Source organism: Azolla caroliniana, unplaced genomic scaffold (genome assembly GCF_043228905.1).
Source record: "Azolla caroliniana isolate FFs.n. ecotype wild unplaced genomic scaffold, voAzoCaro1.0.p SCAF_10, whole genome shotgun sequence".
Taxonomy (NCBI): domain Eukaryota; kingdom Viridiplantae; phylum Streptophyta; class Polypodiopsida; order Salviniales; family Salviniaceae; genus Azolla; species Azolla caroliniana.
In genome coordinates this window covers 21,055,440-21,082,749 of record NW_028230445.1, presented here as the reverse complement: position 1 = coordinate 21,082,749, position 27,310 = coordinate 21,055,440, and the positions used below count along the sequence as shown (strand labels likewise).

Sequence of the window (27,310 nt, the reverse complement as noted above, 5' to 3'; positions counted from 1 at the left end):
ATGTGGAAAACCATCAAGCCAATGATAAAAAGCCACACAAAATAATTACACAAGGGTAATGATTATGCAATGCAATGTATGCTCGTAACATTAAAAAAGAAAGTGTAAGTTTAAGTACATACATAACATGATGGGGACATGCATCACAACTTAATTTTGGATATGTCGACACCAATCACACATCTAGCTTATTACTGAAGATTAAATCACTTTAATATTCTCTAATGGCAAGTTGTCAAATGGTAATCCTAAATTCTAATAGAAGTTCTCAACATCTTCAAATGATTATTTGACCACCCCAATTTCTTAGGTTTGAAGACAACTTACTATATGCATCACACAACCATCATCGCTTTAAATCATTGTTTAATATTCCATATTATAATGTCAACACCGTCAATGCCAAATTCACCACCTTGGTAGCCTTGTCTTGAACGCAACTTGCCAAGCATCATACTTACATTTAAAGGCTCTAGTTTCTTACAACTTTCAATACCATAAAGTTGAGGTCTATGACGCATTGTGATGATTTAATATTTGCAATATTCAACATTTGCCCTTCTACATTTCAACTAGGCATATTCTCCCACTTTGTTCCAAGTTCAATTTTCTATTGTTTTTTATTACTTGCCTTCACTTTCACTATCATTCCCCATGAATGTTTAATCCAACCCTTTTTAAATTTTCTAATCACATTTGGTTTTCATGCATCGAAACCACATCAAAATATGCAACCTATGTCATGTTCAAATTTCAATCCATCACAATTGAATCTAAAATATAGGGATCGGTGACTCTTGGTCTGCACCATGTCACTAGATTAATAATAATAGAATTTGTTTATGAATGGTAGGTGAACTCCCCTCCCCCATAACATGGGCCAATTGTCAACCACGGGCCATACTATCTTTGATGTATTATTTTAATTTATATATAGTATTATCTCACCATGGAAAGTTTAAGGCTATTGGTCAACATAATGAAAAATAGTATGGTATCAAGAGCCTTTGTGATGCTCTAACAACTGGCTTGACATTGACTCATCATAATTCTCCTCCATCAACATGTTTGTGTTTCGTCAATGACATTTTGTTAAAAGCGCATTGAATATATGATATACTTCCCTCCTCGTAAACAATGTTGTGATATTAAACATGTGTATGGTTTTCTTAATAGTGGCCACTCTAGTCTATCTGTAAATTACATTGGTGCATCAATAAATCCTTATTACTTGTAGCGATCATATACATAAGACTCAATAGCTTGGGAGATTTGGTAATCTTAATATATGAATAATCCATTATCCTTATACATTATTATAAAATCATACATAATACATGGATAAAATGCGTATGCATTATAACAATATTATGTCAAAAAAGAATGATTGTGCCAAATAGGACGAAGATAAATGTATGTATATCAAACAATTTGTCAACACAAAACTTTTTTTATATGTGCATGAGAGAGAGAGATGGGTTTTAAAAATCAAATACAATAATCTCATTCATAAATTGGAGTATTATCTTTATATCACCAAAGGTTGGAGGTTGCCCAACAATGCAACCAATTTAGGGGCATTGATTTTGTTCCTAGTAATGGATGCATTTTTTTAAAACAAAATCCCCAAAAGTAATATCATCGTAATTTGTATTAATCTCACGCTAATACATAGATAAAAGTTTGAAAGTATCCCAAAAGTGCAAAGGGGCCAAATATGCAAAAATTTAACAATAGGAGGTTATGTGTTTAATTTCCACAAATTAAAGAGACACTTTTTTCAATTTCGTGAAAAGAGAAAGAATCAACAAAAAAAGGTTGGGTTTGATTAGTCAGTTGAGGAAAACTGAGAAGACATGAAATGAGACCTCATTGGCTTGCAAACCAGAGACAAATAACAATCATCTTGCTAATTTCATGTTAAGACAGAAGCATTGTGAGAACTTCCTAGGTGTGGTGAGTATAAATTATTCATGACCTATTTATTTTTTGAAGAAAATATAATCTTTGATATTTTAGATAGAATATTATGTTTACATGTTTCAATTTTTTGCAAACAAGCTAGAAATATGACTACCATAAGAATGTTATGCTATGTATTAATGTAACGTATACATGAGCAACAATTTGGCCACAATTCAGTTTTGGTTGGGAGTCTCAAACTCAAATCATTTATAAAACGTGAAACTTAAACTAGAGCACAAAATATAAGAACTAAACTCGTTAAAGCCAAAATGTTTGAGTATTTGCAAGCCCAAACTAAATATTTTAAAAGTTTTACAAACCGTTAAGCCACAATGTCACAAGATTATGAGTGTGCCTATGAAATGAGTGAATCATTGTGAACTTTAACCAAGAAAGATGATTTTTTATGACATAATCACATGTTTCCTCCTCATTGCATGGGGTTTCCACGAGGGGAAACTCGATGCAACCTCTTTACCAATTAAGTTGTAACAATGCCTAATTGGGTAAAAGGTAACACCCAAAACTTTGAGTAATGCAACACCAAGGTTGTTAGGTACGGTACGGATACCATACGTATTTAACGTATTAATACCCATATAATACCTCCCAGTTTAAAAATACGTTAAATATGTTTTCTTAATATGTTAAATACTTATAAAATACTTATTTTACATATAGTACGTTAAATACTTCTAGAATTTGAAAATTATTTACCTTTCTAAAAAATATCTATAATATTGTAAAAAACATCTATGTTTACACGGTTTTGTGATGTACAATATAGTTATACATCCTAAAATGCATATAAGACATTTGAACCTTTCACATCCTAAAATACTTGTAGTAATATGGATGTCGACATTCCCTTATTCTATAAATCAGTGTACGTGTGTATCACGATGTTCTACTTCAAATTATAATTATTTACAATTATGCCTTCATAGATTGAGGAATTGTCTACGATTATCACACTCATGATAGGTTTCTCTTTTCTTCGTTTTCTTCTTCTTCTTCTATCTTCTGCGATTATCACACTCAAGACAGGTTTATGTCTTCTTTTCCCTCTTCTTCTTCATCGTCGTCTCTTCTATTCTTCTTCCTTCCTTCCTTTGGCTTCTTTTTCACTAAAATCTATTTTTTCTTTTGCTTTTTGTTAGGGTTTTACTTACATTTTCTTTATAAATACGTATTATACATGTTTTTTTATAAATACGTTAAATACCATATTGGACAAATGTACATGATATTTGACTTAACAACATTGAGGTATAGTACGTACTATACAAATGATGAGGTACTATATGTATTTAAACGTTAAATATGGGTATGTAAACAACCATGTGCAACACCCAAGCCTTTGGTAATACAATGCTCAACAAGTCAAATGATTCGCGTCGTTCATCCATGTTGCTTCCATCTCTCTTTTTCCTGAAATGCGAGTCACCTTGTGGGCCTTCAAGTAATGGATTTACTTGTTAGTCCCTATACCTATGGGCCTTAAGGCAATGGATTCACTTGGTTGTTCATGGACACAGAGTTTCTTGGGATTTAGTGTCATAAGGTAGACTCTCATCATTCAACAATCTTCTTTTGCTCGCAACTTCTTCTCCAATAACTTGTATAAGTGATGTACAAAAAATGCCACAAATCTCATGGAATCCACAAGGTGATGATGCATTGAACACTTAGACACATGGAGTCGAAATCCACCTCTTGTGGGATTAAGGTAAATTTCATATAGATTTTTGTTGGGTGCTTGAATTTTCAAGCCGTAAATTCCGTTGCAATCCTTATTCAAGTGCCAAATCAGAACGAGCAAAAATGTCAACTTTTATTTTTCCAAATGCATGAATGGAAAAAACTTCTAAAAGCTTACGATAATTCCACATGGCTCGAGGTGATATATATGATTTGAGTTTTAGCAACCAACAACATTACAATAAAGTAAGAAGAGCATGATATCAAGATACATATAGTGATAATTTGTATTACATAGGCACGAGAATTTTAGGTGATGAAAGATATAAAGTTGAAAGAGCGTCGAAAGGAGATCCTTTAGTTTCGACATAGCAAGTCTAGGATCGATGGTCACATTGCCTTTTGTCTTCATAGGCATCCTACGAGCCCCCTTGGTTTGCTATCCTAGTTGACAATGCTTGGACTTGTTTCTCAAAAATGCCAAGAGATCTCTTACCAAAATAGAAATGCTTTTTAGCACTTGTTCGAGATACTTGACTTTTGCATACCTTATTATTGTATCTTGTATCTTGTATATTGTAGATGACATTTCCTCTAAACTCCTTTCAATTGTTTTGTCAATAGAACGTAGGCGTTTCTCTAACTTCACACACACCACATCACTATTGCGGGGTGGTTTTGATGAAAAAATATTATGTTTTTTTTCCTTTCCAAAAGGGATACTACATCATTAATATTAAGAAATGCCCTAAGGTTATACATGAAATATGTACATTTAGGTAATGCGTCCGTTTCGAAGTTCTAAGTTAACTTTTGCACAATTCTTTTACAAACAATTTTCTAACCAAAAGTTTTCTACGTATAAACCAAGGGAATAAGAACATATTGAGTCTCAAATGTTATAACTTGTTACGTCAATAGGTTATGAGTCCAAGCTTTACCAAGTTAATTCATATTACAAAAATATCATAATTGCAACCCATAAGGCCCTTTAAGTCACCATTAGGGGTTGCTTAAACTGCAAACTATTACTTTGATGAAGGCTAAAAACAAACTCTCAAATCCTCAGGCAAAACCAAAATGTTTACAAAATTAAAAACCTGAATTGAGCGAGTTATAAAATTACAATGGTAAATAAAGTTTTTTGTGTTTCAATTTGGCTCAAATTGAACTATTGCCAACTACTAATGGGCAAGATTGGGACTAGATTAACAGGAGGAGAAAAGAACGAACGAGAGCTTGATGCCTGGGGTAAAGCGAGAAGATACACAACTATTTTAAGAGTAGAGGTGAATTAAAACAAATGGTCGTCAAGAATTGAAGAGAAATTGTTCTCAAACAGGTCACAACAAACAAGATGAGGGAAAGGAAATATGTATAAAGATCCTCCGTCTTTCTTGAACTAATTAAAACTTATGTTTTTTGAAAATTTCTCGAAGTGGGAATTTTATTTTTGCTACTAAGGATATGTTTTCAAGCGTCCTCATGGTAGTTAGTTAGTATAGCCTACCACTTCTCTAGATAGGGCTTGCGAGGAGGTGGACAAATATGATATTTTGGAGAACAAGAAGGACCATTTTAGGAAAGTCCCTAATAAAGGTAAGAAAAAGAAAATAAAAATGACACGTGGATCTACGATCGACGTGGCCAGGCTGCGGCTGGGCCAATGGGAAGAGCAGCAGCGACAATCAGACTAATCTTTTGAGGACACGTGGCACCCAGTGCATTTGGAACAAAAGAAAATAAAAATGACACGTGGATCTACGATCGACGTGGCCAGGCTGAGGTTGGACCAATGGGAAGAGCAGCGGCGAGAATCAGACTAATGTTTTGAGGACACGTGGCACCCAGTGCATTTGGAACAGAAGAAGAACCACTGACGAAAAGAAAAGGATCACCAGAGAGACGACGAGAAGTGTGAAGTAAAAGAGGAGGGCCTTCGAAGCTTTGCTGTGGCCATGGCGGTCTCTTCTGTGTCGTCTTCTTCTCCAGGAATTTGGCGAGTCCTCCTGCTAGTCTTCTGTATCGCCGGGATCTTCTCTGCTTACCTCACACAAGGCATCTTTCAAGAAATTCTGTAAGTTATCGACCTCTTTTTTTCTCTTTTCTCCAAGAGTAAGACTTTAAAATGATCGATCGATTCGTTTGATCCTGCTTTCAAGAAAATCCTGCCTAAGTGGTCTACCATTTTATCATTCTGTCAATAAATAATATAAAGTGATGGATCGATCAACGCCATTTCCTCCATCTTTCAAAGAATAAGTACAGTGATGGATTAAAATATATTATGTTATCTTGTGTTTCTTACTTCCTTCCTCAAAGAAATCACGTAAAATGATGGATCAGTGCATCTAATTATCTCCTTATCCTCAAGAAAGTTTACAATGTGCTTGATCGATCCATCTCATTTTCATATATTTTTTTTCTGTATCTTTTATTCTAAGTCTTCTTCTGTGCGTCCATTTTCTGCAGATCGATCAAAAAGTTTGGTCCAGATGGACGTCGTTTCCAGCACCTTCCTTTCTTGAACTTTGCGCAGAATGTGATCTGTTTCATGTGGTCCTTACTAAGTGAGTGTTTCCCGTTCTCCTCTCTACAAACAAAACGCCTGTTTTTCTTCTCCTATTTTTTCTGTTATATTCGAGATAAATATGACTGGCTTGAATTTTTTGCTTGACCTTCATCTATCTTATTAAATGAGTGGTTTCTTATCTCCTCTTTGTAAATCCAACTTTTTCTTTTAGTTTGTTTCATCTGAAGGGTTTTTATCTCTTCATCGATTGAAAGTGTAAGAACAATATACACACAATAACAGATATTCTTTATTTAAGTAATCATGGAACATTCTCTCGTATTAAGGCTGACTATCTTATTATATGACAGCGGTCACAGGACTTAAGTATGATAATGTTAATTTTCTTATTCTTTTCTGTTGTGTGTGAATAGTTTCCTGTGGAAATGTAGTAATATTTTATGCTGGCTATATGGTCTTGGTTTATACGCATATAATGATGGAGGGTTCTGATAAGGATGCAGTTAGTATTGTTTCATGGAAGTAAGTTGCCACAAGAATAAGCATTGACAATATATTTTTTCCTTCTATTCTGTTGCATGTGCCAATTTTATCTCTGCATTGAGTGGGGCATTGTGCATATGACCATTATTCTACGGTTGACATTCTATTTTATTCTATTCTGTTGCATGTGCCAATTTTATCTCTGCATTGAGTGGGGCATTGTGCATATGACCATTATTCTACGGTTGACATTCTATTTTATTCTATTCTGTTGCATGTGCCAATTTTATCTCTGTATTGAGTGGGGCATTGTGCATGTGACCATTATTCTACGGTTGACATTCTATTTTATTTTACGGTTGACATTCTATTTTATTCTATTCTGTTGCATGTGCCAATTTTATCTCTGCATTGAGTGGGGCATTGTGCATGTGATCATTATTCTACGGTTGACATTCTATTCTATGTGTAAGCAGCTTCAACTCTTAGGCAGTGGCCATAACACTAAATGTCGATAATAGCTGTAAAGAATTCTAACTTTCTTAGAGTCAGGGTGTGCGGATGCGTAGTGCGTGTGAGAGAGTGGATGTGTGAGCAAGAGAAGAAATTAGGGAAAACAACTGGAAATAAAAAAAATACACATGAGGGGGGATGAAAGCTTGTGCACTGAGGGGAATACTATATTTATCGGCTAAAAATCATCAACAAGACACAATGGGCCAAGTGGGCTTTATATAAGTCCTCAAGGGACTGCCACATTAAATGTGGTTGGAGTCTAGTCATAGACATCCACTCGAATACAATTCTGTCATTAGAATATCGAATATTCTTTGAGTACATTTACACTTGACAACTAACTAGATATCACAATGTAGTTCTTCACGTAACTAGATAGTTTACAAAGATTACAATAAAGTGTGCTCACACACTTTTTCACACATCGCACTTTTCTCCATAAGCATTTGTTCACATGAATTGAGCTTGATTCTCATTAATAGCTATGTGAATTAATCAACAATGAGCATATGCATGTTTACTTTTAGTCTTTAGTCTCGAAACTCATTCCCTTGCTCCAAAATGTCATTGAATCTCTTGTTTGTACTTGTTTGTACTTGTTTGTGTGTCTAATATTCTATTGCCATTGCCAGCGATTACATTTGTTGGCCAGTGATTGATTCCTCTGTTTACCCTTTCTCAATTATACACTATGTTTATATTAGGAGCTTCTTTTTTTCGTTTTCTTGTAAGGCCATGTGTTGTAGGTGTCCACTTCGAACCTCCACTCTGCACATGTCACAAATTGCAATGCATCATAGTGATAAAGACTTCCTCCGAGCTATCATAGCTTTGTTAAGATATCTGGAACTATTACTTGTGAACTGCGTTAACCCTGTGGTTTATTTTAATATTCTTTGAAGTAACCTTAAGGTTTTTGGATATGCAGTGATTCTAATTTGGAATAAAAGAAAAGAGCGACAAGCTCCTTTGTGGGTCTACTGGAGTCCTAGTATCACAAATTCCATTGGACCTGCATGTGGCATCCAGGCGTTGAAATATATTAGCTATCCTGCCCAGGTTTTCCAATAAAAAGTCTAGTTAGTTTAAATCTAATTAAACCTTTTCTGTTCCTCCTAAATGGATGCATGGAGAAGTAATATTGAATTTGTTGTCATGTAGGTGCTTGTGAAATCTTCCAAGATGATTCCAGGTATTTTTAATTCTGATAAAGTTATTCTTATCCTCATGCTTTTGATACGAAATGTACTCAATACTCTCTAATTTACATCAATAGTCATGCTGATGGGGACGTTAGTATATGGAGTGCGTTATACATTGCCAGAATATATTTGTACATTTCTTGTGGCTGGAGGGGTTTCGGTATTTGCATTTGTGAAGGTAAGCACCAATTATAGGTCATTATGAAGGTACATTTAAATTGTATTGTGTTTACTATATGGTGTGGAGAAGTATCAAGATTTGATGGCCATCCACACATCTAAGGCCTTCAAAAAGTGTCCTATGGCATGCACACAAAATGGACGTGGAAAGAAAAATTTGCCATTCAACAAGGATGCATACACAATGGATGGGCAAATCGCTAAAATGCCTGTCCAAAACGTACAGCTATATCTATATATTGCGGTATACATAGTACTATTCTTGACTCACAAAGGTTGTAGGTTTATTAGTTATAGCCCATAAGTTATAAAATATAGTCTTATATACTTTAGTTTTAAAATTGTCTTTTCAAGCCTTCTACTCTTTCTACAGTGTACTATGTATGTTCAAGAAGGTTACACTTCATAAACATATTTAACGCATAGAAATCTTGGACGCATTCTTTAAAATGCCAATGTAATTGAACACTGAAATTTTTTCATGTTGATAGTATTGGTCAAATTGAAAGATGCATGTCTTGTGAAATTTGATGATGCATGTTGAATCTTGAGATTTGTGTGGCAGTGGTTGCTATTCATGGCTAATTGACGATGGTTGTGAACAGAGTCGGGCAAAGGCAGTAGCAAGTCCAAATGCACCATTGGGCTACTTATTATGCTTTCTTAATCTGGGATTGGATGGATTCACAAATGCTACACAGGATTCCATTTCTTCTAGGTAGAAACAAACAATGAATGTTTAATATTCTAATATTATTGACCCTTCTAATTCAGGTTCATAGCATGGTAAAAGAGTTGTTGCATAGGATGTATGTGCATGGTGACAGATTGGTTGCATATGATGACATGGAGCACTCTAACTCAAATTAAGTGAATGGTAGTAGAATTGTAGCTTATGAGTCATAGAACATTTTAATTCATATTCAATGCATGGTAAAATGTTGTTGCTTTATGTTTTGAGGGTTTATAAACGATTGAATATGTTGCTTGTCTAGGTATCCTCAAACATCAGCTTGGCACATCATGTTGGGGATGAACCTATGGGGTTCAATCTTTTCCTTTTTATACATGTTTGCCTGGAATGGAGGAGGTGGCTTTGAAGCTGTACAATTTTGTAGGGAGCATCCTGATGCTGCTTGGGATATAATGATCTTTTGTTTGTGTGGAGCCGTTGGTCAAAATTTCATTTTTCTCACTATCAGCAAGTTTGGGTCTTTGGCATTAACTACTATAACGACCACACGGAAGTTCACGAGCATTCTCGTCTCTTCTATATGGACTGGGAGCCCTCTATCTGCTCAACAATGGAGTGGAGTTACGATGGTTTTTGCAGGACTTTCGGTCCAAATATATCTCAAGTGGCAACGACAGAAGCAAAGAAGTGCCAAGAAAGTTAGGAAAAGTTAAAACATTTTTGTTGCTTACTAAAAGTTGACAAAGATTACATATTACACAGCCAATTTCCCAATGCAAGCTGGAAAAAACTAACACATTGAATGGATGGACTTATTTTCTAGTCATCTGTTTTCATGAGGATGTAGAAGGTATCTCACGAGTCACTCTTTGACATTATTAAGAAGATATATGCATTAAAAAAGAAGAGTTGGGAGAGAATGGACAACCAAGATATAATGACATTCTTTTTTGGGAAATCCTAAATTATTTAAGAGAATCTATTTTTTTAGCAAATATTTGGCTTGTGTTTTTTTATCAAATTTTGTCCACTTTTACACGAAAAGCTCTTATTTTCTTCTAAGAAGACATCTCTCTCTCACTAGAAGTTCTACGGATTTGGTTCGAAACCCAAATTTCTCACTTATCTACTACCTACATACATATCTCTTAATTCACTATCACTAGATGCCACACTGGAATGTGGGGGTTGAAACCCATGACTTCCCGGTCTCCATTGGACAACCTTACCAATTGAACTACATCCACTTGGGCAAAAACTCTCTCTCTCTCTCCATCCATCCATTTGCATCGATACATGTTAAAGCCCATCTTGTTTTTGCCATTCGAACCATTGCTTCCATTAGCTTCCATTACATTGTGAGCTAATGAGACAGGGTGTTGGGGAACAAGTGATCAAAGTGGTCGAAAGAAGTTCGGGAGTTTGAGTTGCTACTCACTTTCATGTGTAATATTTTAGTCTCATAGGTAATGTTTGACCTTCGAAGACGATAATAAAATCTTTCGCTCTCTTTGGTAAACTCTCCGTCCTTCTCTCAAGAAACAATGCCACAACATATGCAATCGCATCTCACTACCCTAATGAGCCTTTGCCTTCGAAGAGCCTTAACACTTTTATGAACTCATTCACAAAAGGTAGGCATTGAGGTAGCATCATGGCATTGTGATGCCAACATGAAGACATGGAATCCAAACCTACCAGAGGATGAATACCACTTACTTATTGCATGCTTGGTAATTTGCGAGAAATGAGGACTTGGTAAACAGACATGATAATGCGAGTTTCATACTCAACTTTCCATTAAGAAGAGTGAGCACATATATCTGTGCATTATTTTCACATTGAGAGTTTTTGCTACAAAGTAGTAATCCCTGGTCCTAGGAAGAAGTCCCATACAAGATGATATGCTGATTTGGTTCCGTGGGTCAATTTTGGCCTCATCACGGACGATAAAATATCCATTGTATTCCATTATACTCTCTCTCTCTCTCTCTCTCTCTCTCTCTCTCTCGACCAAAACATTCAATTGTTGATTATTTTGTTACCTTAAGAGTAATTATGGAAGAAAATCAGCTTCAAGGAAAAACACTTTATTGTTGTTTTATGGACTTTAAGAACGATGGGGGTTTCTCAAAGTACTTCTTGAGCTACATGGTGGCCAAGTAAGAGTGTTTGCTCTCTTCCACTCCCTTTAATCTATACAATAATAAACTAGAGGAAATAGTAAACAAGGATACAAACTAAGAAGGGTTAGATGGCCCAAAATTTATGTAATAACTTTATTTTATACTCCTATATGTCGATGTCATTGTGTTATTCTTATATATTGTGGATGATATGCAATGCTTACTTTATGTATTGAAAACATTTTGTTAAATCAACAAGCTAGTTGTAAATCGGCAAAGCTAAAATGGCAACAATACAAGCAAGACACCTACTTACTTCATGCATACAGAACATATAAGGTAATTTTTAAGAAGTATGACGACTTGTTAGAAGAACACGAGAATGTTTAAGTGTCATTCTCGAATCTCGACTAATAAGGGTGGGCATACATTTGCATGCATTATTTTCACATAGAAACTTTTTAGTAAAAAGAAGTAAAACCCCTTCTTAAGAAAGGATCACATACATCATGCCATGTTGATTTGGTCCCATAATGTCAAAATTAACCTTCTTGTGGATGATAAAAATGATTCTATTTTATCTTTTCTCTCTCATAGATTGCAACCGGTCTTCATTTTGAGATTAATGATTGGAATTTGGGGGCGAGGATAATTTGGTATTTCTTAAAAGCAGGAGGTCACATTTGGAAATAATTGAAACTGTATAGATTTGTTCTCTTCACAGTCGAGAGAGAGAGAGAGAGACAGACAGACAGAATACTGAGATTCTGGAACTAGACGTGCGATGGCAACCAGATGCTATGCGAGCCATCTTGGATCCCCAGAGCGATGGCGATGGCGATGGCGTGAAACAGGTAGAGAAACGCCAAAAAACAAAAGAAGAAGAGGAAAAGCAAGCTTAAAGCTTCATATTTCCACCTCTTTTCCTCGCACGGTCTGCTTTGCAGCCCTATCTCAACAACGAGAGCCAAGGTTTAATGAGAATATCGATACTTTCTCGAAGTATTCAGGTTATATTGCCGATGCTTCAGCCACTGAAGCCGAGTTTCTTACGGAGTACAATGCTTCTCGGATTGCTTCGATCTTCTCCAAACGTCCCTTCCTTCTTGGCCGTCGCCTCCTTCACATTGCTTCCACTCTTGGTGTTTGGGCGCTTTTTAGGTATCTCGATACGCTTTCAGGACGCTCAGAATCCATGTTTAAGGTACGCATAGGAGACACACATACGCACACTTATAGACACATATGTATAGAGGAGGAATTGAGAGGCAATACCAATTGACTTCAAAAGGACAAATTGACCAATGTGACCGAAAGTTACACCCATGTGCATCGTGTAGAATTAGTAAAATAAAGCGACATGAAATTATACCTAAACAAGATACTTACTTATGTAACCTAGGCTGTGATTAAAGTGTAAATGTCTGATGATATGCCGGGAATATCATGCTTGAAATCGGGGAATGACACTAAGTATCCGCTGATGTAGGTAACATTTTTTTGTATATCTCAGATTGTAGTAACATTTTTTTTTGTGAGTAGCGTGGACTTTCCAGGTATGAATTAAGAACAAAGAAAAATCAGTTTCAATGTACATCATAAATTTGCTAGGAAGAAAAAGACAAAAGTGAGATTGACCTATGTAAGACGGATGTATGATTATCCAGCATAAAAAGTATGAAAAAACTTATAAAATTACAAGTAACAAAAATTTGGCAGAAATGGTTTAGTGTAATATTGATGAAAAAGGGGACTACACTATGTAGTAAAGTTAGGAAAGAGGCGGGAACACTTAAAGCTACAATCTGGTAACTCTTGGACCTACTTCAGAATTAGGATAGTTAACAATTTAGATGGATTTCAGAACAGTTGGCATAAGCACCTGAACTGTGTAGGACAGTGGGGCCAAACGTGCACATAAAGAATTTTGGGTGCTTACTTCAGAATTAGTCTAGTTAACAATTCGATGAAATTTCAGTAGTCAATATAAGCACATGTGAAGTACATAGAGCAGGTCAAATATATGTCATTGACCACGGGGAAATGCCGAACTTATTGGGATTGAGAGTATATTGCAGACTGCAAATTGAAATGAAAATATTGTTGTGAGTAGTTTGTAATTTCCAAAGGAGAAGTAACTGATCTTTCTTTTTGAGGAGAAGATTGCAATAAAGGTCGGTGGAGGTGAAGGCATTAGACTTGCATATTGTATTGTGATTGTCCAATTTTGAAGCAACTGCCCATGTCAAAGGAAGAAATCATGAAGATTGTCTATAGGCCTTAAAGAAGAGGTACAAATGTTCTAACTCGAAGATGCTGGATAGATTCCCAGTACACTTTATTACTGTGTATAGAAGATTGAGAAGCCAGACTTCCAGATTGGTACTTGCAGTGTCCAGCTTTTAAAGGTTCATAATAAGAAATTAAACCTCTGGTGTGTGGCCAGATCCTTAGATTGAAGGGGTAATAAAGCTTCATTGTTGGTTATAAATCAGATCAGAACTAAGTATAGTGAGAGATAATGTATTTCTAGAGGTGCATTGTACAATCCGGCAAAGGTAGAGACCATCTTTGGCTTGTTGTGTCTTGGTTGTCTATGGAACACCTCAAATATTAATGGATAAGAAATAGACAGAATCTCACTCTTGTTTTCTTTAAATTTCAGAAGCGGGCTGGCGAATTAAGGGCAGCATTGATACAGTTAGGCCCAGTATGTTCTCATCTAGATTCTGTAAACAAAGAAAATCTGATTGTGTTTGTTGTTTCCATTCAATATCAATTTGCTAAAAGAAAGCCACATGTGCTTGAAAAACTATGCACATTGAGACTTAGATTTCTTATATTTTGGCATTTGTTCGAGTGCAGGCATTTGTAAAGATAGCGCAAGCAGTCTCGTCAAGGCCTGTAAGTTCTTACAACAATTGGATTTTCTTTGCTCAGTTTTTCACATCCCTAATGAATTTAGCTTTCTGGGTCTCTACTGATACTGAGGCGCGAAAGCTTGGGGAGCAATGTTTTATTCACCCAACTCTACCTCTTTTACATAGGACGTGATATCACCCGCTTATCTTGAGGAATTATCACTACTTCAAGATCGCATTGCACCATTTGCAACTGATGCAGCATTACAGATGATTGAGCAAGAGTTGGGGCTACCGGTAGACCTCATCTTCTCAGAAATAAGCCCACAACCTGTTGCTGCAGCTTCTATTGGCCAGGTGCTTCATATATTGAGAAAACATAGTTTTGCTAAAGTCATCATCAATATTTCTAAAATTTGTATTCATGATTCAATACATGTTTTTCTTATTGAAGGTCTATCAAGCACGCCTTCGAGCTAATGGACAAACCGTTGCTGTGAAAGTACAAAGACCTGGTGTTAGGGCTGCAATTTCCTTGGATATATTCATTTTACGTCTGCTTGCTGGCTTTGTAAGGAGGGCTGGAAAATTTAACACAGACCTGGAGGTTTGTGTGCAACCTGTTCTCATAAATTTTCTGAGGGTTATTAATGTTCAGCACTTGAACCATTATGGCTAATGTTAGGAAAGGACCGCTCTTGTAGTTTTCTGTCTCAATATGTGTGGGTTATTTCTGACAATATTTTTATGTTATCCAGTTTTTGTTCCTACAAGCATACTAGGAAATTTTATGCGAATCTGGGACACAAAGATTTGGAGATGGTAATTGTCTCATCATCCAGACCGCATCTAGCTTTCTCATTTTCATTAGTATATCGACTCCAGGAGCTTTGGCGATGATTTTTGTTGCATTGTCCAGACAGCCCCAGTAACCTTTTGATTTCCATTCCTTAGAACAATGAAGCTTGGGGATGAAGTTTAGAGATGGCATTCACACCATCGTTCAATCTGTCTCCAACCTTCTCAACCCTAGTGTCACACGAGTACAAAGCTTAGGAGATGCTTGTCATTGCATCATCCGAAAGAGCACATATTTAAATGCCAACAAAATTATGGAAGGGCTTCATAACTTATAATTTATTCCCATTTTGATCAAGTTATAGGTTTTAAGGTCCCAATATTAAATTCCGAAGTTCCTGCATATATTTCAATTTTTTTTTCCATGCTTCCTGAATTGCATACTTCGAACAGCCATGCAGGATATGTGCGTGCATTCGTGTGTAAATTTGCAAGCCCCAATGTAATACCCAAGACCTTAATCTCTTAATTAAACATAATTAATCCAAAAAATACATGCCAGTAATATTCGTTACCACCCATCTGCCCCCACACCAGAGTTGATAGTAGCGATGGGCACGGTTTGGTTTGGTTTCAAGGCAAAGAAACTGAACCAAACCGTTTTTATAAAACAAAAACCAATCCAAACCATTTAGGGAAAAGTTGAAACCAAACCGAACCATTTAATAAATTTTTTAAACCAAACCGTTTAGGGAAAAGTTGAAACCAAACCAAACCATTTAATAAAAAATTTAAACCTAACCATTTAAATCAAACTAATTAAACATCTAAATAAACAAAAATACGTTTAATTAAATAAGCATTTAAGTTAATTTTATTAAATCAATAAAAGAAACTTTAATTGAACCATTAAATTAAATAAACATTTAAGTTAAATTAATTAAATTAATAAAAAACCATTAATTAAACCATTAAATTAATAAACTATTAACGTAAAAAAAAGTTAACCAAAAACCTATAAACCTTTAAGCCAAACCTATAAACCTATAAACCCGAGTTTTAGAACCGAACTGAACCGTTTATCGAAAATCCAAACCAAACCAAACCATTAAAATGTTTTGGAACCAATAAACCGTTAAACCATGGCTTAACAGTTCGGTTCGGTTTGAGCTGAAACCGTGCTCATTGCTAGTTGACAGTGTAGATGTGAATTCCCTAACCGCTAACCATTTCATGCTACCCAAGAGCTTCATACGAGGACCTTGGTAGATGACTATGACTTCGAAGAGGCACATCCAAAACTACCTAGATCGATCGAATGTCCAAAGACCCCCTTGTCAAGAAGGAACTCTCCCTCTTATAAAGATTGGCCAACAATAATAGCATTTGCCGGAACTTTCATGCAGAGGGTACCCAAAGACATGTATTAGCTTAAGTTCACTAAATCCATTTAATGGATTTATGCTGACAACTCTGAGATTACAGCATGATTTCCCCTATTATGAACCTGGGTACGTTTGACCCAATTATGTACCTGAGTATGTTTGAACATTACCCCTCTTCTAATAAATGCACTCTTGCAATTTAAAAGAAGTAAAGATTTGTTGCAATGTGTCTGTAGCTTCCCACGTGCTATCTTCCTCCAATTTATTCTTCCATTTGATTTTCTTGTTTGATATCCTCTGATCTTAGCATTTTGTCCTACGATCAAGTATCTTCCTTGGTTCACGAGGAAGGTAATGGTATCTGCCAATGGTGAAATGATATTATCATAATACCCTAGAGCCTCTTTTAAGCGATTCATGTGAAAGACTGGATGAACCATGACAATGGAAGGATGTAAATCAAGACGATTAGGAGTTGAGGCCGATTTGTTTAGTAATGGTGTAAGGACCACAATATCTTGTGCTTAATTTAGCACACGGGCCCATTTTTAATGTTTGAGAGTCCTTACGAACACCCAGAAAAACGTATTGAAGTACATGGAATTCCCTTGGTTTGTGATCATGGTTCACATAGAACTTGTGAACTTGGGCAGTTTTTATGTTTTGAAGTGCATTATCTTCATCACCTATGTTGTATTGCAGTTTCTTTTTCCTTTGGTAATGTTTAGTTTGAGAGTTCTACAATGTGTAAGATTTCTTTGAATATTGAATGTGGTATAGGTTTGACATAATATTTTTATGCAGGCAATTGTTGATGAATGGGCAACCAGCCTTTTCCGGGTAATGCCATGATCAACTATTTCTGATGTTGCATGCAAGTTACTATTTTGATTTTTAGAGTAATAATTGTTTATCATGAATGCATAATTGAAAGATCACTAACCTTATCATAAATACAGAATGGAAAGCACAATAATCTTACGATAAAAGCATAATAGAAAGCTTATTAATCCTCCTTTTATTATCAATTCATTTTGCTCTTGGAGACTATCTATGATCCCTTTGATTGGTCAATGAACCTGCAATGATCTGCTGTACCTTGCGTCAAAATTGTGAAAAGAGGAAATTATGTGGATGTTTTTGTAAAAGCCGTAGTTGGCATATGGGAGAACTTGAATAGATAACAGTGTATATCCTCAACAATCATAAAACGAAAATTGCTGTTTGATGGGTGCACAGCCAGTTACAATCCAACTATAGTCGTTGTGTGGGCATTGCAGTGTCTCGGTATCTCAACTCTGTCTGAATTCTTTACAAATCATCTTACAATCCTCAACTTTAAGAAGCTGCATGGCAAGGTAGATTAAGATTTTTGTGAGAACACCATGTGCACTTCTTGGCTGTGGAATTTTCGCTTCACTCTTTGCACATGACCACGTGTTCATTTAACACTAGAGGTTAGAACACATTGATTTTTTCATCCTTAGAATGATCTGATTTTTGGTTTCTATATTTCTCCTCTCTTGTTCTTAATTTTTGTAGAGCTCATTGGCCGTCTTCTCAGGGTGAGAGGCATAGGTTTGTTAAATATCGAGCTCTCATGACCCTCCTCCCTTCATGAGCTGTTGGAGGCATAATGACATAGGGTGTTCATTTCTTCATTCCGTGTCCTTTCTGCGTGTATTTCAATTTTCTTGTGTAAGTTCCTTGTCACAATAACAGGAATGACATTTTTGATCCAGCTGTTTTCTGTCTCCCAAATCCTCTCATGAATTGCTTAGAGATAGGATTTGTTTCTGTAACATATTAGGTCTGTGGTCTGTACATTAAGATAGGATTTATGATCCAGATTAGATTAGAACTGTGGGAGTGGCAATTACATGGGCATGGGGAGGTAACTAGCCAACTTGGAGGTAGGGAGACATGTATAAAAGTATATCATATGTGGTGTGTGTATTACCCTCATGATGATAATGATACCCAACTGATAATGATACCCAACTCCACATATATATCTATTTTAAGCAGGCTCCAAATTGTAACCTTTGAAAGGGTAAGAAATTGTCAATAAGGCTGAGGAACACTCAGGGCTTTAGGTGTAGCACTAGAGTAATTGTTGAAAAGATAGACAGATAGAGAGAGAGAGAGGCAGTTGGAGGAGTTCACCTTTCAAAGTGAGATCCAAACGTTTTTAACTTATGTTTTATATGACCCATTTAGGGTTGGCCAAGTTCACACTGAACTTGCCCAAAAATAACAAAAAAGTGATTAGTGACTTTTGGCCTTTATAAGTAGGCCTATACACATTTACACACTTTAAGGGGTCATTTAGGGCCTCTACCCCAACAACCTCCCAATTAAGGGCATAGATGACGCCTTTACGCTACGTAACTCCCGCCATCTGTATGCATATATGATGTTGTGCTATGGGTAAGCACTTGGTGAGTACATCTGCAGGGTTCTGTGATGTGTGGACCTTTATCAATGTGATAAGGCCATCCTCAAGCACTTCTCGAATGAAGTGATATCGCATATCAATATGTTTTGTGCGTGCATGAAACATAGCATTCTTTGCCAAACAGATGGCACTTTGGCTATCACAACCAAGCATAGGTGCCTTTTCAGGCAAACCAAACTCACTGCAAAAACGTGCTAACCATATCGCTTCCTTGGAAGCCTCAATGACTAAAATATATTCATCCTTGGTAGTGGACAGAGCAACAACCTTTTGCAGCCTACCGCACCATGATACAGCACCACCTGCAAGTGTGAATACATAGCCACTCGTGGATTTCTGTGTATCCACATCACCTGCCATGTCAGAGTCACAGAAACCCTTCAGCTCTAATGGGTCTTTTCCATAACAGAGGCATTTATTTTTAGTCCCTTTTAAGTACCTCATAATGGACTTTACTACATTCCAATGTGCCTTGCCTGGATTAGCCATGAATTGGCTTACAACTCCCACTGCATAGGCAATATAAGGTCTAGTAGCAACCATAGCATACATAAGTGAACCACAAGCTGAAGCATAAGGTACACCTTGCATGTCATTGATTGCTTCTTGTATCTTAGGACAATCTTCCTTAGAGATTTTATCATATGGCTGTAATGGCACTCCAAGTGGCTTTGCATCAGCCATACAAAATCTGTCCAGCACCTTATCAATGTATTTTTCCTGAGATAAATACAATGTGTGGAGCTCCTGTTGTCTCCTAATTCTTACTCCAAGTACATGTTCAGCTCCCCCAAGGCCTTTCATTGAAAATGCAGATTTCAGCTGATTTTTAAGGACATCAACAGTGCTCCTTTTCTTGGCAGCAATGAGCATATCATCGACATATAATAGAAGAATGATTGGGCTGCCACTATAGCAAATAGCACTTGCAAAGTGGTCATTTTTACCACAAGAGAAAACACTTCTTGGAAATCTATGCCCTTAGTTTGAGCATATCCTTTTGCAACCAGCCTTGCTTTATACTTGGGTTTGTCATCAACAGTCTTGATTTATATACCCATTTGTTAGGAATAGCTTTCCTTCCTTTGGGCAGTTTAACCAAGTCCCAAGTATTATTTGAATGTAAAGCCTTAATCTCTTCCTGCATAGCAAGCTCCCACTTATTGCTGTGCTCACATGCCTTTGCCTCTTTATATGTAAGAGGTTCTCTCTCATTAGTCAACATTTAGGGTTGGCCAAGTTCACACTGAACGATATGTTTCAAATCAGGTTCCTAGGCATGTTTCATATTAACCTTTTTACGTCAGACTGCATGCTGTGACTCCAGGCTGTCAGAATCTTTAAACACTGCTTTTGGACTTGCAGACATGCTCATCTGGTATGGCAGGTCATAACTCATATTCATTTTGAGGAGAACAATTTCAGCCATATTATCTTGCTTATCTTGTCCATTATTTTTGAGGTTCTTTAAACATGTATTCTATGGGGGACGCATGCACAAATAGATATGATGTATTTGCTACAATTGTTTTCTATTCTTTTTTGGTGCATTTGGAAATCCTGCTGCGTCAAAATTCTTGGTGGTGAAAGTTTCTCCATGCAACCATCTTGACTCTTATTTCGACGGAGTTGATCTATACTCTCTGTAACTTATAGGAAGCATCTGCTTGTTCCTCTTGTGCTGCTTAGCAGATGTTGCAGAATGAATTATAGCTCTTCAGATTCCATAGTGGCTTCTTGTACATACAACTTAGCATATCTTTTATGAACTTTGTAATATTTCTTATACATCGCTACACTGTAGGCAATTTGGTCTGTTTTTTCATACATTAAAACAGATTCTTCATCTAAAAAAGAATCAGAGAAGTTGCAGCTTATTAATGTGCTTTTCTGCATTCTAACATGCAGGAAATGGATTATGAAGCTGAAGCTCAAAATGGTTTACGTTTTCGGTAAGAACAATTTAGCAGGTTTTTCAAAACAATATCGTTGTCATTCTTAAACAACTTTATTGCAGCTCTAAGTAATAAACAATGATCATAGGGATGCATTTGGAACCTTACCAGATGTTATAGTACCTGAAATGTTTCCACAGCTATCAAGTCAAAGAGTGTTAGTGATGGAATGGGTAGAGGTACAATCAAATTCATGTCTATATATTTTGTGGTGTCTTTGGATACTCGCACAATGTGGTGATTGTCTCTGAGACATTCTGCAGGGGCAAAGGTTATCAGATGTAAACGATCTTCATTTAATTGAGGTGTGCAAATATTGCTTTCTAACTCTAGTTGTAAATGCGTGCAATACCTTATTTTAATGCGTTTTCCTGGTTGTCTTGCTAGTATCAGTGGTTAATACTGATGTTAAACACAATTGGAATTGATAGTGTTTCGTGTTTTTCAATACTTTGTTAATGTGTTTTCATTGTTGCCATTGCAAGTACCAATGTGCTATGCTGATGTTAGATACGAAGTGGAATTGATACTGATTTTTGTTATCTAAAGGTCGGAGTATACTGCTCTCTATCTCAACTTTTGGATAATGGATTTTACCATGCAGACCCACATCCTGGCAACCTCATGCGAACATATGATGGAAAGTTGGCATATTTAGGTGAAGTAGTTATCTTTAATTATTCATACTCTGCATCTTACAAAGGCCCAGATACATTGACGTTGATAGATATAGTATGTAGACTTTTATGAAGATTTCATGGTAATACTACCCAAGCTAGAATAGTAGCTCGAGAAAATAATGTAGTATAGTTTAGAGTGAGCATGTCAATTTTATGCTGTGATTGGATTGCAGCAATCAACACGTGGCCATGTTTTAATCAGACTTTGGCATGATGGGTGAAATGCCGCAAAATCTTCGAGATTCACTGATCGAGGCATGTGTACATCTAGTAAATCGCGACTTTGATGCACTGGCGGAAGATTTTGTTGCTCTTGGGTAGGGAAATTGACCTATGGATTGTGATAGTTGGGTTTGGCTCTTAATTTTGGTGCACAAGCTTGATTATTTCATTTAATGGACACCCAAATTTATTTTATATTACAGGTTTCTTCCTGCAGCTGCCCAAAAGAGTGACGTTTCAAAGGCTTTGACAGGTTATACACTAAAAACTGAGATTTCTGATGGATATAACTCTTTATGAAGGCTGTCTATTATGTTGAAGACTAAGACAAACCAGCATTTTGGGCATGTTTTTATGATATTAGCTCTCTAGAACTTAATGTGAACTTCAAAATATTTTGATTTTGTAGAGGTATTCCAAAATGCTGTCAGCAAAGGGGCTCGAAACATAAGCTTTGGTGACCTCTCTGGAAATCTTGGTAGAACAATGTATGGAATTTTTGCCTGTACATTATTGGAAGTATATGTTTTATATTATCCATCTCTATTTAGTTTATAATCAAAATTATGTTATTGAGCCAAATGAATTATGCATTATGAGCAATATTATTCAGGTCTGTAGGACCAAACACTGGTCAAATTTTTTTTTTAGTAGAGAATGCTAATTTAATTTGGTGATCTGTGTTTCAAATATTTGTACAATTCAATTGCCTCTCGACAATTAACTGTTTGAGGATTGGTATCTTTCTTTTAGTCTTGTTTGATGATTGCTATGGCACGCGAGCTATCAGTAACTCTATGGTATACAGTCATTCTTAGTCTAGAATGTGAAGTTTCAACTTCCGCTAGCAACCAAACTTCTTGGGGTTAATTTTAGGATCAGATTTTCATGTTGCCCTTTTATCAATGTGTATCAATTTTTTGACTGGTATGTGATATACCATATTACTGAGGACTCTGGCCGTACAGGATTAAATGAGAATGATGTAGATTGTATTCACTTCGTTAATGGGACTCTGATGGTCCATTAATATTATATATTCCAGATAATCTCATCTCTTTTTGGATCCTATGAAGTGAATGAAGGGTTGCTCTTTGTTGGACATGGGTAATAAATGTTTTGCAATTTCACTTATGTTGTCGTGGCATTATTCATGTGATATAGTCAAATATAAACTAGTTTCTGAACTATATATACAAACCCCATTCAGAAGCTGAAGTGTCTATTGATGCAGGTACCAGTTCAAATTTCAAATACCATCATACTTCTCCCTTGTCGTGAGGAGGTATGGATTGAGAGGAAAATAGTTCATTAGTTGAGATTTATGAGGATTCATCTATAATCTTTTGTCAAAATTGGCTGAATATTCTGATCTATTTTCACATAACTTTCAATTTCAACCTGTACAGTTTGACAGTTTTGGAAGGTATAGCTCTCAGTAGCAACCCTGATTACAAAGTTCTGGGCAGTTCTTATCCTTGGATTGCTAGGAAAGTGCTCACAGATGATGCTCCTCAATTACGGTCTACATTGAAGGCTCTTTTATACAAGGTATTGAGAAATGGATTATAACAGTTCTGATATAATCATACCCCTTGTCTATCTGGTAATTTTCTTCCCTTTCCATTCCTTTTGGGCTGTAAAACTAGTTTTGATAGTGGAGTAAAGGTAGGTTGCCCCTTGAGATCAATTTTATTTGTTTTCAAAGTGAGAGAACCATGTCTTGATTTTCTGTTTTCTTTATTAAAATTTCAAATATGATTTTAGAAATTAGTTTCCTTTCTCTCAGATTTAACAGCCAATGAAATCCATGCCTTGCTTTTCTATCTCTCATACTTTTGATGCCATTTTCTCTACGTTTTTCTAGGATGGTGCTTTTCAAATTGATCGGTTAGAATCCTTGGTGACAGAGGTTTGTTCCTTCAACTCTGACACTGAAATTTATTAATTCTTTCATCTTCTTGCTGGTAATGTGGCTCCATAATTTAATGCTACAGGCTCTGAGGTCTGCCACAATCGAGAGCCTTGCTGTCAAAGAGGAGAGACCAAACACAACCAGAAACCCCATTCTCAAAAAGATTCTAGCTTTTATTTTAAGTGATGATGTAAGTTCCCTATCTCTATACAAATCTGCCTGGAATAAATTTAAGCATCAATGTATACCTTAAACACAATAGTTTGAGAGACTTTGCCTTTTATAATACACTACCTTGTATATCCTTGGGTAAGTTAATGAAAGTTTTTTATATTAGGTCTAAATTTGAAATTGTTATATTTTTTATGCACAATTGCACTGATAATGTACCACCAGAGCACCTCGACTAGGGGTGAGGCAGACTTAACAAAGATCAGAACATTAGTATATGATGTCTCATATTATTTTAAAATTTCAGTTGAAGCTCATTAGAGCAGTACCTTCTGTTTTCTAATCACATTTCTCTGTACTAATCCATTATTAACATGGAAAATTGGGGTTTGGCATGGCATATAGTTTCACTTTTGAAAGCAATTCATGCACTGATGCATGAGGTACTCTTAATTTCCAGGGAGGTTTTGTAAAAGAAACTGTTTTGGAGGAGGTTGCGAAGGTAGGTATTGTTCCCAACTTTTTCTTATTTTTTCATGGTTTCCACATGTGAACTTCCTGAGTGCATCTATTTGAAGTGACAGGGCTTGGATGCTTTGGCCCGAGCTACAATTGAGACCAGTGCCAATTCAGTTGTTTCTAGTGTTCCAGCACTTGGGACCCTTGGGCAACCAAATCTTCTAGAAGAAAATGATTTGCAAAACCTTAACACTTTAATAAGGCTGAGAAAAATCATGTTTGAAGGATTAGGAGAGTCTTCTAATGTGCAGGTGATGTCAAGTTATGATAGTGCCATGATGTTTATCATACCATCTTAATTTTCTTAACAGCTCTCTCAGTTTTAACTTTCAGGAGCAATTGGTTGAAAATGATTTGAATGTGACAGAAATTGTTCGTTCTTTAGATAGTTTTACTGATATTCAGAACTTGGTCAATTCATTGCCAACATTAGCTGTGATATTTGAGGTGATCTATTTTCCTTTTATTCTATCAAAATGCTATAACTAAATTATGTAACTGGATGATGTACATATGAAAAACAATGTGAATGTGCCTGAAATTTCTATTTTGGAAAATATGTTTACTCATTTTCAGAACTAGGGCCACTTCATTGCCCACACTGGCTATGACATTTGCCAACTTACATATCTTTATCTGTAGAAATTTCCTTTAAAAATGCTGCAGATTAAGATATGTAAATTGATAGTGATGTACATTTTATGAACTGTATCAGTCTTTCTTATCTGTTCATGATCTTCGTCATCAAACAAATGAAGCTGAATATTCACGTCAATATTTTCTTTTAGTTAATTGAAGTGGGATAAACACAACCTTTCCTTAACCATTCTATAATCTTTGTTTAACCCTTGTTTTAACAAAAAGAAAATGAATGTTAACTCAAGAAGTTTGGTTTGGACAGCTGCCTTCTCATTCATTGTATTCTCTTTGTTTACCCGCTTCTTTCTCCCAACGAAAAGAAGCTGAATGTTAACTTAAGAGTTTTTACTGTGATAGGGCCTTCTATAAGCGTGGATACTCTTTGGTTTAAGCCTTTGATTATGCCTAACAAAAAGAAGCTTTTTCCTTTGACAGCTGCCTGTTCAAGCCCAGTGGCAAGCCCTCCTGTTACCGGGTGAGCTTGTTGGGAAGCTGACATCGAGGATCATTGCGAGAACAATCAGAAACTCTGTCAATGGTGTGGCACAGGATGTGATAGCGGTGAGGACACTGGATATTTCTATTTCTTTCATAGAGGGAAAGAAAACTCTGAAATACCCCCTGCTTTGTTTTTATTTTGCTTGGTACTTCTGGTAGACTCCCCAAAGAGAGCAAAAAGAGATGTAACAGGACCATTTAAACTTACCCAAATAGCACCTGTATTTACCTGACAGGGGAGGGGGTTAATCAAGGGTGTTTGAGGAACTAACCAACAGTGAGAGGCACTTGGGGAAATGAAGAATAATTTAAGGCATTTGGGGAATATAGATGGCCCAGGAGTATTTCAGAGTTCTTCACTATGTTTATTTTCCATATTAGACTAGTTAATACATGAACCAATTTCTGTCTCTGATTAATTTTCCTGTGTAACAGTCATGAGTCATAAGGAAGTGATCGGTTGCTTTCAATAGTTTTCTGCAGAGATCTGTGGGGTAAAACAAGTCGACTTTCTATGGTGAGCAATCAGTACTTAGCTTCCTCTGTAATGGCAGAGATATTTTAAGCACAAGAAGTGTACAATAAATACGTGTTAGTTATTATGAGAGATTTGGTGATAATTATTGGACGTATGAAGGCGCTGTATAGTAGTTACTGCCATATCAGCTGGCTCTTTATTTCGCCTATACTCCATTTCTATTATTTGATTTAATATAGCAGTGAATTGTATACATACATATACATATATATTATATATAGATATTATATAATTGTTATTACAAGAGAGATGTAGTTGTATTATTTTGCAATATATGATTTCTGTAAATGTATTTTGTCAGGTTTAGTTAGTGCGATTGTATCTTCACTTCCATTTTTAAATATTAGTTTACATATATTAAAATCATGCCAGTACAAGAAATATGATATGAAAATTCAAGGTGGTTATTGGGAGCACTTTTCTGGCAATCTCCTCTTAGGACAAGATTCACAATGAATATCAGAGGTTCTTTCTTCTAGTTTCCTACAAATTTCTGTGCATATTTGTGGTAGAAATTAGTTATTTTTATATGCTTTTCAACGAGTGAAAGGCTGTTGTGGGAATGACAGGAATAAAATAGAAGCTTGAAAACTTCGAATGACATTGTAGGTAAAAGGTATTTCTACATGTTATGCTCAATGTTGTTTCTCCACCTCAAAGCGAAGGAAGATTGGAAGAGTAAATTAGTTAGTAGCAAGGATTATCTAGGTTATGTTCTAGAATGGGGGGGGTGTACACAATGATCTACCTGAGTTGCTTCATGGGGTTAATATTGCTTTAGGCCATTTTGATCCCAATTTGTGGCATACACATATAGCAACCACTAAAGAATATTTCTTTGCATCTTTGTTCAGTAGCAACTACAACTAAAAGGAACACCAACAATATATGTCTACTTTTTAATGATTTACATCAGCTGATCTTTCATTCAAAAAAATGATCACGATACCCTGAAATAGCTTGTGTTGCCTTCTGGATTTTGCAAAGTTTATCCTCAATGAACCTAAAATATTTACTTAATTACTGTATTTTACACTCTTGGCAAATGGAAAAACCAATCGCATAGTCTCTGACCCTAAGGAATAGGGCTACACATTGTGAGACAATGTTGAGACTATTTTTTTTGCTCCGTTCATCTCAACTTTCATTATGACATTCTTGACACTGACGATATTTTATGTTTGTTTCTCTTATCCTTTGTTCTGAAAGGAATTTCCATGCAGAAAGGTGTTTTCAGATGGGAAAAAACGCAATGTATTATCAATGGGATC

At 36.0% G+C, this 27,310-nt stretch overlaps 3 protein-coding genes across 6 annotated transcripts in view; 2 read left to right on the top strand and 1 right to left on the bottom strand.

Moving 5' to 3' along the window:
• The window catches only part of LOC147859536 (uncharacterized), a 102,275-nt gene that overhangs the window by 1,665 nt on the left and 73,300 nt on the right, over window positions 1-27,310 (bottom strand). The window lies entirely within an intron of this gene.
• Window positions 5,562-10,269, top strand: LOC147859547 (UDP-galactose/UDP-glucose transporter 3-like). Its single transcript, XM_087325582.1, has 7 exons — window positions 5,562-5,743; window positions 6,139-6,236; window positions 8,127-8,257; window positions 8,360-8,390; window positions 8,475-8,578; window positions 9,186-9,298; window positions 9,576-10,269. The coding sequence occupies exons 1-7, from the start codon at window positions 5,625-5,627 to the stop codon at window positions 9,985-9,987; spliced, it is 1,008 nt and encodes a 335-aa protein (XP_087181708.1). The 5' UTR covers window positions 5,562-5,624; the 3' UTR covers window positions 9,988-10,269.
• Window positions 12,126-26,333, top strand: LOC147859546 (Protein kinase superfamily protein). 4 transcript variants are annotated; one of them, XR_015530337.1, is made up of 23 exons: window positions 12,127-12,604; window positions 14,066-14,110; window positions 14,266-14,304; window positions 14,448-14,618; window positions 14,716-14,868; window positions 17,249-17,284; window positions 20,811-20,854; window positions 20,946-21,036; window positions 21,121-21,162; window positions 21,407-21,515; window positions 21,740-21,854; window positions 21,963-22,012; window positions 22,169-22,247; window positions 22,994-23,044; window positions 23,169-23,310; window positions 23,627-23,671; window positions 23,757-23,864; window positions 24,306-24,347; window positions 24,430-24,615; window positions 24,698-24,811; window positions 25,439-25,564; window positions 25,743-25,867; window positions 25,901-26,333. XR_015530337.1 is itself a non-coding variant. In XM_087325581.1 (22 exons), exons 1-22 carry the CDS (start codon window positions 12,185-12,187, stop codon window positions 25,940-25,942), a joined length of 2,214 nt encoding a protein of 737 aa, XP_087181707.1. In that variant the 5' UTR covers window positions 12,128-12,184; the 3' UTR covers window positions 25,943-26,333. The 4 variants fall into 4 exon arrangements, 2 of the variants coding, with proteins under 2 accessions (XP_087181707.1, XP_087181706.1); XR_015530338.1 differs by lacking the exon at window positions 17,249-17,284 and having other exon boundaries at window positions 12,126-12,604; XM_087325581.1 differs by lacking the exon at window positions 25,743-25,867 and having other exon boundaries at window positions 12,128-12,604; window positions 25,937-26,333.

Bases quoted from the DNA above. Each gene is read 5' to 3' on its own strand.
- LOC147859547 (XM_087325582.1), top strand. From the start codon at position 5,625: ATGGCGGTCTCTTCTGTGTCGTCTTCTTCTCCAGGAATTTGGCGAGTC. The intron at 6,237-8,126 runs GTGAGTGTTTCC...TTGGATATGCAG, and splicing joins TTTCATGTGGTCCTTACTAA to TGATTCTAATTTGGAATAAA. The intron at 8,391-8,474 runs GTATTTTTAATT...TTACATCAATAG, and splicing joins ATCTTCCAAGATGATTCCAG to TCATGCTGATGGGGACGTTA.
- LOC147859546 (XM_087325580.1), top strand. From the start codon at position 12,185: ATGGCAACCAGATGCTATGCGAGCCATCTTGGATCCCCAGAGCGATGG. The intron at 20,855-20,945 runs GTAAGAACAATT...CAATGATCATAG, and splicing joins CAAAATGGTTTACGTTTTCG to GGATGCATTTGGAACCTTAC. The intron at 23,045-23,168 runs GTATGGATTGAG...CAACCTGTACAG, and splicing joins TTCTCCCTTGTCGTGAGGAG to TTTGACAGTTTTGGAAGGTA.